Source organism: Myxine glutinosa, chromosome 12, assembly GCF_964187855.1.
Source record: "Myxine glutinosa chromosome 12, kmMyxGlut1.1, whole genome shotgun sequence".
Lineage (NCBI taxonomy): Eukaryota > Metazoa > Chordata > Myxini > Myxiniformes > Myxinidae > Myxine > Myxine glutinosa.
The window spans coordinates 67,762,533-67,780,292 of record NC_136272.1 but is presented as its reverse complement, the minus strand read 5'-3'; the positions used below and the strand labels follow the sequence as shown (position 1 = coordinate 67,780,292).

General features: G+C 38.5%; 1 protein-coding gene across 2 annotated transcripts in view; it reads left to right on the top strand.

The window, feature by feature from the left end:
- The window catches only part of SKAP2 (src kinase associated phosphoprotein 2), a 308,716-nt gene that overhangs the window by 221,880 nt on the left and 69,076 nt on the right, over nucleotides 1-17,760 (top strand). For both annotated transcript variants that reach the window (XM_078766927.1, XM_078766928.1), the window contains exon 8: nucleotides 17,273-17,336. In XM_078766927.1, coding sequence (XP_078623053.1) covers nucleotides 17,273-17,336 — 64 coding nt within the window. The remainder of the gene's footprint in view (nucleotides 1-17,272; nucleotides 17,337-17,760) is intronic.

Sequence of the window (17,760 nt, the reverse complement as noted above, 5' to 3'; positions counted from 1 at the left end):
TTCCCGAAACTTCTTCCATGCACATCTCACTCCAGCAACAGTTGCCGAGTCTGATCCACCTTCTCCATTCAGCATGTCTCCGAGGTAGCAAAATGTTTTCACACCTTCCAGCTTCATGCCATCTCCAAGATCCAACTCAACATTTCCTCCATCTGCAGCTCCCTCTGTGCACACCTTACATTTGAATGTAGCTGCCACACTGGTTAATGACCCTCTCAGATCACTACATTTTTGATGAAGCCACTCAGCGCACATTGTACATTGAATGGAGTTCACTCCGACACCCTTCCTGCACACAGCACATGGCCACTTACCAGGTCTTTCCACCTCACCACATGCTTTACCACTTGCCATCACCTTCGTCTTTCCGATATTCACCTTCAGACCTTTTGTCTCCATACATTCCTTCCACTTGTTCATCTTCTCCTTCAGTCCATCCATACTTTCTGCAATCAACACCAGATCATCTGCATACAACAACTCCCATGGTAAACCCTCCTTTACGTTCCAAGCCAGCACCTCCATCACAGCTACAAATAGTAGTGGACTTAGTACCGACCCCTGATGCACTCCCACCTTCACCTCAAACTCACCACTGTTCCCGTGCTTTGTCCTTACAGCTGTGCATGCTCTCTCGTACATTGCCATTACTACTCTGATCAACCATTCCTCCACTCCTAACTTCCTCAATACCCAAGTCACAACTTCACGTGGAACCCTATCGAATGCTTTCTCCAGATCAACAAACCCAAGAAACAACTTCTTCCTCTTCTCCATGTACTTCTCCTGCAACTGCCTTACAATAAATAGCGCGTCTGCCATTCCTCTTCCTGGCATAAATCCAAACTGCATTTTGTCGATCTTCACTTTTTCCTTTTCCTCCTCTCCAACACCCTTTCCAAAACCTTCATTCCATGCTCCAATAACTTTATCGCTCGATACAAGCCACAGTCCAGAGGGTCACCTTTCCCCTTGTATAGAGGGACGAGGGTACTCAGTTCCCAATCCACTAGAATGCGGCCTTCTTTCACCACCAGATTACAGATCTCTGTCATTCTCTTCACACCCCAACTTCCTGCTGCCTTCAACATATCTCCCACAACTCCTGTCGGCCCTCCCGCTTTTCTACTCTTCGTTGCTTTTATCGCTTCCTCAACCTCCTTCTCAGTTAGCTTCTCTACCAGTCCTAAAACTGGGTTATGTTATAAAATTATAAGTCATGATTATGAGGGACATAAATCCAAATGAGGCAAATGTGCAGAATATAAAACACCTCTGAACTAGACCGACACTCAGTGGAGCGCATACCTCCGTCAGGCTGAATAGGCCGTATCTGGATTCGGACCTGAACCAAAATCTAACCGGCTTGTTCTTGTCCCCTTCCCAACTCATCAAGCTAGCTTTGTCTGAATCTGTCCATAACCTTTTGAGATATCCTGTTATATATTGTTCTTAGCTCGATCTCTCAATGGTGAAGAATCACTTAAAAAATTCTTGAATCTAAATTCAGATCTGGATCTTCACCAAAATGAAATCAATTTGTCCATGTCACACTCCCAACTTGTCCAGCAAGTTTTGTCTGAATCCGTCGTTAACATTTTAAGATATCATGCTGTATGTTGTTTTTAAATTTCCAGTTTTTCAGTACTTGGACATGTTACATAGGTGGTGTATAAGACAACATCAACAGAGGTAAACGTCCGGAATTTTCCATACCACCTTTCAAATCATTATTTAATTTCAATTTAATTATATACTTGAAGACTGCGTGGGCTAAGGTGTTCTAGGAACTCTCTTGTTTTATGAATGTAGACGTGATAATAATGATTTGCTTTCTATATATTTGGAAAAAATACAATGTTTGTCAGTCTGTCAGTGTGTCTCCTCCATAAGTCCAAAACCATGCAACCTCGTGGACCCACACTCTGCAAGCATACTAAGGCGACGCCAAAGGAGTGCTGGAATGAAAACTGGGTGTTTGGATAAATATAAACACTCCTTTTGAAGATAAATAACGGCTTACCTTCATGAAAGGTTTTACCCTTGCTCAGCCCAACATCACCTCACAGGGGTCTTTTGATTCGGCCTACTCAAAAAACCTTGCCTTGGAAACATGATCTACCATGATCTACCATATACCATATACCATCTTAGAAACAACACCATCTTAGAAACAACACCATTTTAGAGACCACACCATCTTCGAGACCACACCATCTTCGAGACCACACCATCTCAGAAACAACACCATCTTAGAGACCATACCATTTTAGAGACCATACCATTTTAGAGACCACACCATCTTAGAGACCACACCATCTTAGAGACCACACCATCTTAGAGACCACACCATCTTAGAGACCACACCATCTTAGAGACCACACCATCTTAGAAACAACACCATCTTAGAAACAACACCATCTTAAAAACAACACCATCTTAGAGACCACACCATCTTAGAGACCACACCATCTTAGAAACAACACCATCTTAGAAACAACACCATCTTAGAAACAACACCATCTTAGAAACCACACCATCTCAGAAACAACACCATCTTAGAGACTACACCATCTTAGAAACCACACCATCTCAGAAACAACACCATCTTAGAAACAACACCATCTAGAGAAACAACACCATCTTAGAAACAACACCATCTTAGAAACAACACCATCTTAGAAACAACACCGTCTTAGAAACCACACCATCTTAGAAACCACACCATCTTAGAAACAACACCATCTTAGAAACAACACCATCTTAGAAACAACACCATCTTAGAGACCACACCATCTTAGAAACCACACCATCTTCGAGACCACACCATCTTAGAAACAACACCATTTTAGAAACAACACCATCTTAGAAACAACACCATCTTAGAAACAACACCATCTTAGAAACAACACCATCTTAGAAACAACACCATCTCAGAAACAACACCATCTTAGAAACAACACAATCTTAGAGACCACACCATCTTAGAAACAACACCATCTTAGAAACAACACCATCTAGAGAAACAACACCATCTTAGAAACAACACCATCTTAGAAACAACACCATCTTAGAAACAACACCGTCTTAGAAACCACACCATCTTAGAAACCACACCATCTTAGAAACAACACCATCTTAGAAACAACACCATCTTAGAAACAACACCATCTTAGAAACAACACCATCTAGAGAAACAACACCATCTTAGAAACAACACCATCTAGAGAAACAACACCATCTTAGAAACAACACCATCTTCGAGACTACACCATCTTAGAAACAACACCATCTTAGAAACAACACCATCTAGAGAAACAACACCATCTTAGAAACAACACCATCTTAGAAACAACACCATCTTAGAAACAACACCGTCTTAGAAACCACACCATCTTAGAAACCACACCATCTTAGAAACAACACCATCTTAGAAACAACACCATCTTAGAAACAACACCATCTTAGAGACCACACCATCTTAGAAACCACACCATCTTCGAGACCACACCATCTTAGAAACAACACCATTTTAGAAACAACACCATCTTAGAAACAACACCATCTTAGAAACAACACCATCTTAGAAACAACACCATCTTAGAAACAACACCATCTCAGAAACAACACCATCTTAGAAACAACACCATCTTAGAGACCACACCATCTTAGAAACAACACCATCTTAGAAACAACACCATCTTAGAAACAACACCATCTTAGAAACAACACCATCTTAGAAACAACACCATCTTAGAAACCACACCATCTTAGAAACCACACCATCTTAGAAACAACACCATCTTAGAAACAACACCATCTTAGAAACAACACCATCTTAGAAACAACACCATCTTAGAAACCACACCATCTTAGAAACAACACCATCTTAGAAACAACACCATCTTAGAAACCACACCATCTTAGAAACAACACCATCTTAGAAACAACACCATCTTAGAAACAACACCATCTTAGAAACAACACCATCTCAGAAACAACACCATCTTAGAAACAACACCATCTTACAGACCACACCATCTTAGAAACCACACCATCTTCGAGACCACACCATCTTAGAAACAACACCATCTTAGAGACCACACCATCTTAGAAACAACACCATCTTAGAAACAACACCATCTTAGAAACAACACCATCTTAGAAACAACACCATCTTAGAAACCACACCATCTTAGAAACCACACCATCTTAGAAACCACACCATCTTAGAAACAACACCATCTTAGAAACAACACCATCTTAGAAACAACACCATCTTAGAAACAACACCATCTTAGAAACCACACCATCTTAGAAACAACACCATCTTAGAAACCACACCATCTTAGAAACAACACCATCTTAGAAACCACACCATCTTAGAAACCACACCATCTTAGAAACAACACCATCTTAGAAACAACACCATCTTAGAAACAACACCATCTTAGAAACAACACCATCTCAGAAACAACACCATCTTAGAAACAACACCATCGAAGAGACCACACCATCTTCGAGACCACACCATCTTAGAAACAACACCATCTGAGAAACAACACCATCTTAGAAACAACACCATCTTAGAAACAACACCATCTTAGAAACAACACCATCTTAGAGACCACACCATCTTAGAAACCACACCATCTTCGAGACCACACCATCTTAGAAACAACACCATCTTAGAAACAACACCATCTTAGAAACAACACCATCTTAGAGACCACACCATCTTAGAAACAACACCATCTTAGAAACAACACCATCTTAGAAACAACACCATCTTAGAAACAACACCATCTTAGAAACAACACCATCTTAGAGACCACACCATCTTAGAAACCACACCATCTTCGAGACCACACCATCTTAGAAACAACACCATCTTAGAAACAACACCATCTTAGAAACAACACCATCTTAGAAACAACACCATCTTAGAAACAACACCATCTTAGAAACAACACCATCTTAGAAACAACACCATCTCAGAAACAACACCATCTTAGAAACAACACCATCTTAGAAACAACCCCATCTTAGAAACAACACCATCTTAGAAACTACACCATCTTAGAAACAACACCATCTTAGAAACAACACCATCTTAGAAACAACACCATCTTAGAAACAACACCATTTTAGAAACAACACCATCTTAGAAACAACACCATCTTAGAAACAACACCATCTTAGAAACAACACCATCTTAGAAACAACACCATTTTAGAAACAACACCATCTTAGAAACAACACCATCTCAGAAACAACACCATCTTAGAAACAACACCATCTTAGAAACAACACCATCTTAGAAACAACACCATCTTAGAGACCACACCATCTTAGAAACCACACCATCTTCGAGACCACACCATCTTAGAAACAACACCATCTTAGAAACAACACCATCTTAGAAACAACACCATCTTAGAAACAACACCATCTTAGAAACAACACCATCTTAGAAACAACACCATCTCAGAAACAACACCATCTTAGAAACAACACCATCTTAGAAACAACACCATCTTAGAAACTACACCATCTTAGAAACAACACCATCTTAGAAACAACACCATCTTAGAAACAACACCATCTCAGAAACAACACCATCTTAGAAACAACACCATCTTCGAAACAACACCATCTTAGAAACAACACCATCTCAGAAACAACACCATCTCAGAAACAACACCATCTTAGAAACAACCCCATCTTAGAAACAACACCATCTTAGAAACAACACCATCTCAGAAACAACACCATCTTAGAAACAACCCCATCTTAGAAACAACACCATCTTAGAAACAACACCATCTTAGAAACAACCCCATCTTAGAAACAACCCCATCTTAGAAACAACCCCATCTTAGAAACAACCCCATCTTAGAAACAACCCCATCTTAGAAACAACCCCATCTTAGAAACAACCCCATCTTAGAAACAACACCATCTCAGAAACAACACCATCTTAGAAACAACCCCATCTTAGAAACAACACCATCTCAGAAACAACACCATCTCAGAAACAACACCATCTTAGAAACAACCCCATCTTAGAAACAACACCATCTTAGAAACAACACCATCTCAGAAACAACACCATCTTAGAAACAACCCCATCTTAGAAACAACCCCATCTTAGAAACAACACCATCTTAGAAACAACCCCATCTTAGAAACAACACCATCTTCGAAACAACACCATCTTCGAAACAACACCATCTTAGAAACAACACCATCTTAGAAACAACACCATCTCAGAAACAACACCATCTTAGAAACAACCCCATCTTAGAAACAACACCATCTTAGAAACTACACCATCTTAGAAACAACACCATCTTAGAAACAACACCATCTTAGAAACAACACCATCTTAGAAACAACACCATTTTAGAAACAACACCATCTTAGAAACAACACCATCTTAGAAACAACACCATCTTAGAAACAACACCATCTTAGAAACAACACCATTTTAGAAACAACACCATCTTAGAAACAACACCATCTCAGAAACAACACCATCTTAGAAACAACACCATCTTAGAAACAACACCATCTTAGAAACAACACCATCTTAGAAACAACACCATCTCAGAAACAACACCATCTTAGAAACAACACCATCTTAGAAACAACACCATCTTAGAAACAACACCATCTTAGAAACAACACCATCTTAGAAACAACACCATCTTAGAAACAACACCATCTTAGAAACAACACCATCTTAGAAACAACACCATCTTAGAAACAACACCATCTTAGAAACAACACCATCTTAGAAACAACACCATCTCAGAAACAACACCATCTTAGAAACCACACCATCTTAGAAACAACACCATCGTAGAAACAACACCATCTTAGAAACAACACCATCTCAGAAACAACACCATCTTAGAAACAACACGATCTTAGAAACAACACCATCTTAGAAACAACACCATCTTAGAAACAACACCATTTTAGAAACAACACCATCTTAGAAACAACACCATCTTAGAAACAACACCATCTTAGAAACAACACCATCTTAGAAACAACACCATTTTAGAAACAACACCATCTTAGAAACAACACCATCTTAGAAACAACACCATCTTAGAAACAACACCATCTTAGAAACAACACCATCTTAGAAACAACACCATCTTAGAAACAACACCATCTTAGAAACAACACCATCTTAGAAACAACACCATCTCAGAAACAACACCATCTTAGAAACAACACCATCTTAGAAACCACACCATCTTAGAAACAACACCATCTTAGAAACAACACCATCTCAGAAACAACACCATCTTAGAAACAACACCATCTTAGAAACAACACCATCTTAGAAACAACACCATCTTAGAAACAACACCATCTTAGAAACAACACCATCTTAGAAACAACACCATCTTAGAAATAACACCATCTTAGAAACAACACCATCTTAGAAACAACACCATCTCAGAAACAACACCATCTTAGAAACCACACCATCTTAGAAACAACACCATCTTAGAAACAACACCATCTCAGAAACAACACCATCTTAGAAACCACACCATCTTAGAAACAACACCATCTTAGAAACAACACCATCTCAGAAACAACACCATCTTAGAAACCACACCATCTTAGAAACAACACCATCTTAGAAACAACACCATCTCAGAAACAACACCATCTTAGAAACCACACCATCGTAGAAACAACACCATCTTAGAAACAACACCATCTCAGAAACAACACCATCTTAGAAACAACACCATCTCAGAAACAACACCATCTTAGAAACAACACCATCTTCGAAACAACACCATCTTAGAAACAACACCATCTCAGAAACAACACCATCTTAGAAACAACACCATCTTAGAAACAACACCATCTTAGAAACCACACCATCTTAGAAACAACACCATCTTAGAAACAACACCATCTCAGAAACAACACCATCTTAGAAACAACACCATCTTAGAAACCACACCATCTTAGAAACAACACCATCTTAGAAACAACACCATCTTAGAAACCACACCATCTCAGAAACAACACCATCTTAGAAACAACACCATCTTAGAAACCACACCATCTTAGAAACCACACCATCTTAGAAACAACACCATCTTAGAAACCACACCATCTTAGAAACAACACCATCTTAGAAACAACACCATCTCAGAAACAACACCATCTTAGAAACCACACCATCTTAGAAACCACACCATCTTAGAAACAACACCATCTTAGAAACAACACCATCTCAGAAACAACACCATCTTAGAAACAACACCATCTTAGAAACAACACCATCTTAGAAACAACACCATCTCAGAAACAACACCATTTTAGAAACAACACCATCTTAGAAACAACACCATCTTAGAAACAACACCATTTTAGAAACAACACCATCTTAGAAACCACACCATCTTAGAAACAACACCATCTTAGAAACAACACCATCTTAGAAAAACAACACCATCTTAGAAACTACACCATCTTAGAAACAACACCATCTTAGAAACAACACCATCTTAGAAACAACACCATCTTAGAAACAACACCATCTCAGAAACAACACCATTTTAGAAACAACACCATCTTAGAAACAACACCATCTTAGAAACAACACCATTTTAGAAACAACACCATCTTAGAAACAACACCATCTCAGAAACAACACCATTTTAGAAACTACACCATCTTAGAAACAACACCATCTTAGAAACAACACCATCTCAGAAACAACACCATTTTAGAAACAACACCATCTTAGAAACAACACCATTTTAGAAACAACACCATCTTAGAAACAACACCATCTTAGAAACAACACCATCTTAGAAACAACACCATCTTAGAAACAACACCATCTTAGAAACAACACCATCTTAGAAACAACACCATCTTAGAAACAACACCATCTTAGAAACAACACCATCTCAGAAACAACACCATTTTAGAAGCAACACCATCTTAGAAACAACACCATCTTAGAAACAACACCATTTTAGAAACAACACCATCTCAGAAACAACACCATTTTAGAAACAACACCATCTTAGAAACAACACCATCTTAGAAACAACACCATTTTAGAAACAACACCATCTTAGAAACAACACCATCTTAGAAACAACACCATCTTCGAAACAACACCATCTTAGAAACAACACCATCTTAGAAACAACACCATCTTAGAAACAACACCATCTTAGAAACAACACCATTTTAGAAACCACACCATCTTAGAAACAACACCATCTTAGAAACAACACTATCTTAGAAACAACACCATCTTAGAAACTACACCATCTTAAAAACAACACCATCTCAGAAACAACACCATCTTAGAAACAACACCATCTTAGAAACAACACCATCTTAGAAACAACACCATTTTAGAAACCACACCATCTTAGAAACAACACCATCTTAGAAACAACACCATCTTAGAAACAACACCATCTTCGAAACAACACCATCTTAGAAACAACACCATTTTAGAAACAACACCATCTTAGAAACAACACCATCTTAGAAACAACACCATCTTAGAAACCACACCATCTTAGAAACAACACCATCTTAGAAACAACACTATCTTAGAAACAACACCATCTTAGAAACTACACCATCTTAGAAACAACACCATCTTAGAAACAACCCCATCTTAGAAACAACACAATCTTAGAAACAACACCATCTTAGAAACAACACCATCTTAGAAACAACACCATCTTAGAAACAACACCATCTTAGAGACCACACCATCTTAGAAACAACACCATCTTAGAAACAACACCATCTTAGAAACCACACCATCTTAGAAACAACACCATCTTAGAAACAACACCATCTTAGAAACAACACCATCTTAGAAACAACACCATCTTAGAAACAACACCATCTCAGAAACAACACCATCTTAGAAACAACACCATCTTAGAAACAACACCATCTTAGAGACCACACCATCTTAGAAACCACACCATCTTCGAGACCACACCATCTTAGAAACCACACCATCTTCGAGACCACACCATCTTAGAGACCACACCATCTTAGAAACCACACCATCTTCGAGACCACACCATCTTAGAAACAACACCATCTTAGAAACAACACCATCTTAGAGACCATACCATTTTAGAGACCATACCATCTTAGAAACAACACCATCTTCGAGACCACACCATCTTAGAAACAACACCATCTTAGAGACCACACCATCTTAGAAACCACACCATCTTCGAGACCACACCATCTTAGAAACAACACCATCTTAGAGACCACACCATCTTAGAAACCACACCATCTTAGAAACAACACCATCTTAGAAACAACCCCATCTTAGAAACAACACCATCTTAGAAACAACACCATCTTAGAAACAACACCATCTTAGAAACAACACCATCTTAGAAACAACACCATCTTAGAAACAACACCATCTCAGAAACAACACCATCTTAGAAACAACACCATCTTAGAAACAACACCATCTTAGAAACAACACCATCTTAGAAACCACACCATCTTAGAAACAACACCATCTCAGAAACAACACCATCTTAGAAACAACACCATCTTAGAAACAACACCATCTTAGAAACCACACCATCTTAGAAACAACACCATCTTAGAAACAACACCATCTCAGAAACAACACCATATTAGAAACAACACCATCTCAGAAACAACACCATCTTAGAAACAACACCATCTTAGAAACAACACCATCTCAGAAACAACACCATCTTAGAAACAACACCATCTTAGAAACAACACCATCTCAGAAACAACACCATCTTCGAGACCACACCATCTTAGAAACAACACCATCTTAGAGACCACACCATCTTAGAAACCACACCATCTTCGAGACCACACCATCTTAGAAACAACACCATCTTAGAAACAACACCATCTTAGAGACCATACCATTTTAGAGACCATACCAGTTTAGAGATCACACCATTTTAGAGACCACACTATTTTAGAGACCATACCATTTTAGAGACCATACCATTTTAGAGACCATACCAGTTTAGAGACCACACCATTTTAGAGACCACACCATTTTACAGACCATACCATTTTAGAGACCACACCATTTTAGAGACCATACCATTTTAGAGACCACACCATTTTAGAGACCACACCATTTTAGAGACCATACCATTTTAGAGACCACACCATTTTAGAGACCATACCATTTTAGAGACCACACCATCTTCGAAACAACACCATTTTAGAGACCATACCATTTTAGAGACCATACCATTTTAGAGACCATACCATTTTAGAGACCATACCATCTTCGAAACAACACCGTCTTAGAAACAACACCGTCTCAGAAACAACACCGTCTCAGAAACAACACCATCTTAGAAACAACACCATCTTAGAAACAACACCATCTTAGAAACCACACCATCTTAGAAAGAACACCATCTTAGAAACAACACCATCTTAGAAACAACACCATCTTAGAAACAACACCATCTCAGAAACAACACCATCTTAGAAACAACACCATCTCAGAAACAACACCATCTTAGAAACAACACCATCTTAGAAACAACACCATCTTAGAAACAACACCATCTTAGAAACAACACCATCTTAGAAACAACACCATCTTAGAAACAACACCATCTTAGAAACAACACCATCTTAGAAACCACACCATCTTAGAAACCACACCATCTTAGAAACAACACCATCTTAGAAACAACACCATCTCAGAAACAACACCATCTTAGAAACAACACCATCTTAGAAACAACACCATCTTCGAAACAACACCATCTTAGAAACAACACCATCTTAGAAACCACACCATCTTAGAAACAACACCATCTTAGAAACAACACCATCTTAGAAACAACACCATCTTAGAAACCACACCATCTTAGAAACAACACCATCTTAGAAACCACACCATCTTAGAAACAACACCATCTCAGAAACAACACCATCTTAGAAACAACACCATCTTAGAAACAACACCATCTCAGAAACAACACCATCTTAGAAACAACACCATCTTAGAAACAACACCATCTCAGAAACAACACCATCTTAGAAACAACACCATCTTAGAAACCACACCATCTTAGAAACAACACCATCTTAGAAACAACACCATCTTAGAAACCACACCATCTTAGAAACAACACCATCTTAGAAACAACACCATCTTAGAAACAACACCATCTTAGAAACAACACCATCTTAGAAACCACACCATCTTAGAAACAACACCATCTTAGAAACAACACCATCTTAGAAACAACACCATCTTAGAAACAACACCATCTTAGAAACAACACCATCTTAGAAACAACACCATCTTAGAAACAACACCATCTTAGAAACAACGCCATCTTAGAAACAACACCATCTTAGAAACAACACCATCTTAGAAACAACACCATCTTAGAAACAACACCATCTTAGAAACCACACCATCTTAGAAACAACACCATCTTAGAAACAACACCATCTTAGAAATCACACCATCTTAGAAACCACACCATCTTAGAAACAACACCATCTTAGAAACAACACCATCTTAGAAACAACACCATCTTAGAAACAACACCATCTTAGAAACAACACCATCTTAGAAACAACACCATCTTAGAAATCACACCATCTTAGAAACAACACCATCTTAGAAACAACACCATCTTAGAAACCACACCATCTTAGAAACCACACCATCTTAGAAACAACACCATCTTAGAAACAACACCATCTTAGAAACAACACCATCTTAGAAATCACACCATCTTAGAAACCACACCATCTTAGAAACAACACCATCTTAGAAACAACACCATCTTAGAAACAACACCATCTTAGAAACAACACCATCTTAGAAACAACACCATCTTAGAAACAACACCATCTTAGAAACAACACCATCTTAGAAATCACACAATCTTAGAAATCACACCATCTTAGAAACAACACCATCTTAGAAACAACACCATCTTAGAAACAACACCATCTTAGAAACAACACCATCTTAGAAACAACACCATCTTAGAAACAACACCATCTTAGAAACAACACCATCTTAGAAACCACACCATCTTAGAAACCACACCATCTTAGAAACAACACCATCTTAGAAACAACACCATCTTAGAAACAACACCATCTTAGAAACAACACCATCTTAGAAACAACACCATCTTAGAAACCACACCATCTTAGAAACAACACCATCTTAGAAACAACACCATCTTAGAAACCACACCATCTTAGAAACCACACCATCTTAGAAACAACACCATCTTAGAAACAACACCATCTTAGAAACAACACCATCTTAGAAACAACACCATCTTAGAAACAACACCATCTTAGAAACAACACCATCTTAGAAACAACACCATCTTAGAAATCACACCATCTTAGAAACCACACCATCTTAGAAACCACACCATCTTAGAAACAACACCATCTTAGAAACAACACCATCTTAGAAACAACACCATCTTAGAAACAACACCATCTTAGAAACAACACCATCTTAGAAACAACACCATCTTAGAAACAACACCATCTTAGAAACCACACCATCTTAGAAACCACACCATCTTAGAAACAACACCATCTTAGAAACCACACCATCTTAGAAACCACACCATCTTAGAAACAACACCATCTTAGAAACAACACCATCTTAGAAACAACACCATCTTAGAAACAACACCATCTTAGAAATCACACCATCTTAGAAACAACACCATCTTAGAAACAACACCATCTTAGAAATCACACCATCTTAGAAATCACACCATCTTAGAAACAACACCATCTTAGAAACAACACCATCTTAGAAACAACACCATCTTAGAAACAACACCATCTTAGAAACAACACCATCTTAGAAACAACACCATCTTAGAAACAACACCATCTTAGAAACAACACCATCTTAGAAACAACACCATCTCAGAAACAACACCATCTTAGAAACAACACCATCTTAGAAACCACACCATCTTAGAAACAACACCATCTTAGAAACCACACCATCTTAGAAACCACACCATCTTAGAAACCACACCATCTTAGAAACAACACCATCTTAGAAACAACACCATCTTAGAAACAACACCATCTTAGAAATCACACCATCTTAGAAACAACACCATCTTAGAAACAACACCATCTTAGAAATCACACCATCTTAGAAATCACACCATCTTAGAAACAACACCATCTTAGAAACAACACCATCTTAGAAACAACACCATCTTAGAAACAACACCATCTTAGAAACAACACCATCTTAGAAACAACACCATCTTAGAAACAACACCATCTTAGAAACAACACCATCTTAGAAACAACACCATCTTAGAAACTACACCATCTTAGAAACAACACCATCTTAGAAACAACACCATCTTAGAAACAACACCATCTTAGAAACAACACCATCTTAGAAACCACACCATCTTAGAAACCACACCATCTTAGAAACAACACTATCTTAGAAACCACACCATCTTAGAAACCACACCATCTTAGAAACAACACCATCTTAGAAACAACACCATCTTAGAAACCACACCATCTTAGAAACAACACCATCTTAGAAACCACACCATCTTAGAAACAACACCATCTTAGAAACAACACCATCTTAGAAACAACACCATCTTAGAAACCACACCATCTTAGAAACAACACCATCTTAGAAACAACACCATCTTAGAAACAACACCATCTTAGAAACCACACCATCTTAGAAACAACACCATCTTAGAAACAACACCATCTTAGAAACAACACCATCTTAGAAACAACACCATCTTAGAAACAACACCATCTTAGAAACAACACCATCTTAGAAACCACACCATCTTAGAAACAACACCATCTTAGAAACAACACCATCTTAGAAACCACACCATCTTAGAAACAACACCATCTTAGAAACAACACCATCTTAGAAACAACACCATCTTAGAAACCACACCATCTTAGAAACAACACCATCTTAGAAACAACACTATCTTAGAAACAACACCATCTTAGAAACAACACCATCTTAGAAACAACACCATCTTAGAAACCACACCATCTTAGAAACAACACTATCTTAGAAACAACACCATCTTAGAAACAACACCATCTTAGAAACCACACCATCTTAGAAACAACACCATCTTAGAAACAACACCATCTCAGAAACAACACCATCTTAGAAACAACACCATCTTAGAAACAACACCATCTCAGAAACAACACCATCTCAGAAACAACACCATCTCAGAAACAACACCATCTTAGAAACAACACCATCTCAGAAACCACACCATCTTAGAAACAACACCATCTTAGAAACAACACCATCTCAGAAACAACACCATCTCAGAAACAACACCATCTCAGAAACAACACCATCTCAGAAACAACACCATCTTAGAAACAACACCATCTTAGAAACAACACCATCTCAGAAACAACACCATCTTAGAAACAACACCATCTTAGAAACAACACCATCTCAGAAACAACACCATCTTAGAAACAACACCATCTCAGAAACAACACCATCTCAGAAACAACACCATCTTAGAAACAACACCATCTCAGAAACAACACCATCTCAGAAACAACACCATCTTAGAAACCACACCATCTTAGAAACCACACCATCTTAGAAACAACACCATCTTAGAAACCACACCATCTTAGAAACCACACCATCTCAGAAACAACACCATCTCAGAAACAACACCATCTCAGAAACAACACCATCTCAGAAACAACACCATTTTAGAAACAACACCATCTTAGAAACCACACCATTTTAGAGACCACACCATCTTAGAAACAACACCATCTTAGAAACCACACCATCTTAGAAACAACACCATCTTAGAAACAACACCATTTTAGAAACAACACCATCTTAGAAACCACACCATTTTAGAGACCACACCATCTTAGAAACAACACCATCTTAGAAACAACACCATCTTAGAAACAACACCATTTTAGAAACAACACCATCTTAGAAACAACACCATCTTAGAAACAACACCATCTTAGAAACAACACCATCTCAGAAACAACACCATCTTAGAAACAACACCATCTTAGAGACCACACCATCTTAGAAACAACACCATCTTAGAGACCACACCATCTTAGAAACAACACCATCTTAGAGACCACACCATCTTAGAAACAACACCATCTTAGAGACCACACCATCTTAGAAACAACACCATCTTAGAAACAACACCATCTTAGAGACCACACCATCTTAGAGACCACACCATCTTAGAGACCACACCATCTTAGAGACCACACCATCTTAGAAACAACACCATCTTAGAAACCACACCATCTTCGAGACCACACCATCTTAGAGACCACACCATCTTAGAGACCACACCATCTTCGAGACCACACCATCTTAGAGACCACACCATCTTAGAGTCCACACCATATGCGAGATCTTAGGATTGTGCTGGAAAGAAAACGTGGTCTCCAAAACGTGGTCTCCAAAACGTGGTCTCAAAAACGTGGTCTCACACGTGTCACGATTACACGTGACATCCTGCAAATTTCAATCCTTCAACGTCACATGCTGGTGTAAATATGTCTTCTTTTTTTTTTCTTTTTCTTTTTTTTTTACAAAGGCCCAGGGTAGTAAGTCATGTGACCGTGCTTACCTCATGCCAAGTTGTCTTCTGGTTTACTCTGACTAACGTCATCGGATCTCAATTTGGTCCACTGCCATTTTGGTCAAAACACCACGCTTTGGGACTTCCTCAAAGTTCGACTTTATTTTCGAATTTATAATCACACTGGTGGTTTAAAGGTTACGATGAATCACGGTCCTTGCTATTTAGTAAATGCGTAAATACAAAAATAAGTGTTTACTGAGTTGAGGCCATTGAGTCTTGACAAAGAAGCCACACCTCTGTTTTGTTTAGCTCAATAATGATGTAGATGGTATTTAATTGTTCGTTGTTGGTCAGGTACTCGAGTCATGTTCACTCAGACAACAACCCGTCAGTACTAGTTACATATGCGACATTGGTGACTATTCCATTGAGAAACACGAACATGTTCACGATTTCCAACCTTTGGCTGTTGTGGAAACCAAAATGGACAGGACTGTGCTGTTTCACAACATAAGTTATTAGAATCTATTTACCTTTATAGTATTTCTGTCCACCTGACCTGCTGAGGCTTTTGTATTGTGTTTCAGTTTGCTACAGCAAAGCCAGAGGAAGCCATACAGTGGACCTCTTTAATCCATCGTGCCATGCACAGTGAGTATTTAATCCATCATGCCGTGCGCAGTAAGTATTTAATCCATCATGCTGTGCACATTGAGTATTTAATCTGAAGTGCCGTATATAGTAAGTATTTTATCTGTTGTGTGGTGCACAATAAGTATTTAATCCGTCATGCCGTGCGCAGTAAGTATTTAATCCATCGTGCCATGCACAATAAGTATTTAATCCATCGTGCCATGCACAATAAGTATTTAATCCATCGTGCCGTGCGCAGTAAGTATTTAATCCATCGTGCCATGCACATTGAGTATGTAATCCATCGTGCCGTGCACAGTAAGTATTTTATCTGTTGTGCGGTGCACAATAACTATTTAATCCGTCATGCCATGCACAGTAAGTATTTAATCTGTCGTGCCGTACACAGTAAGTGTCTAACCTGTCGTGCCATACACAGTAA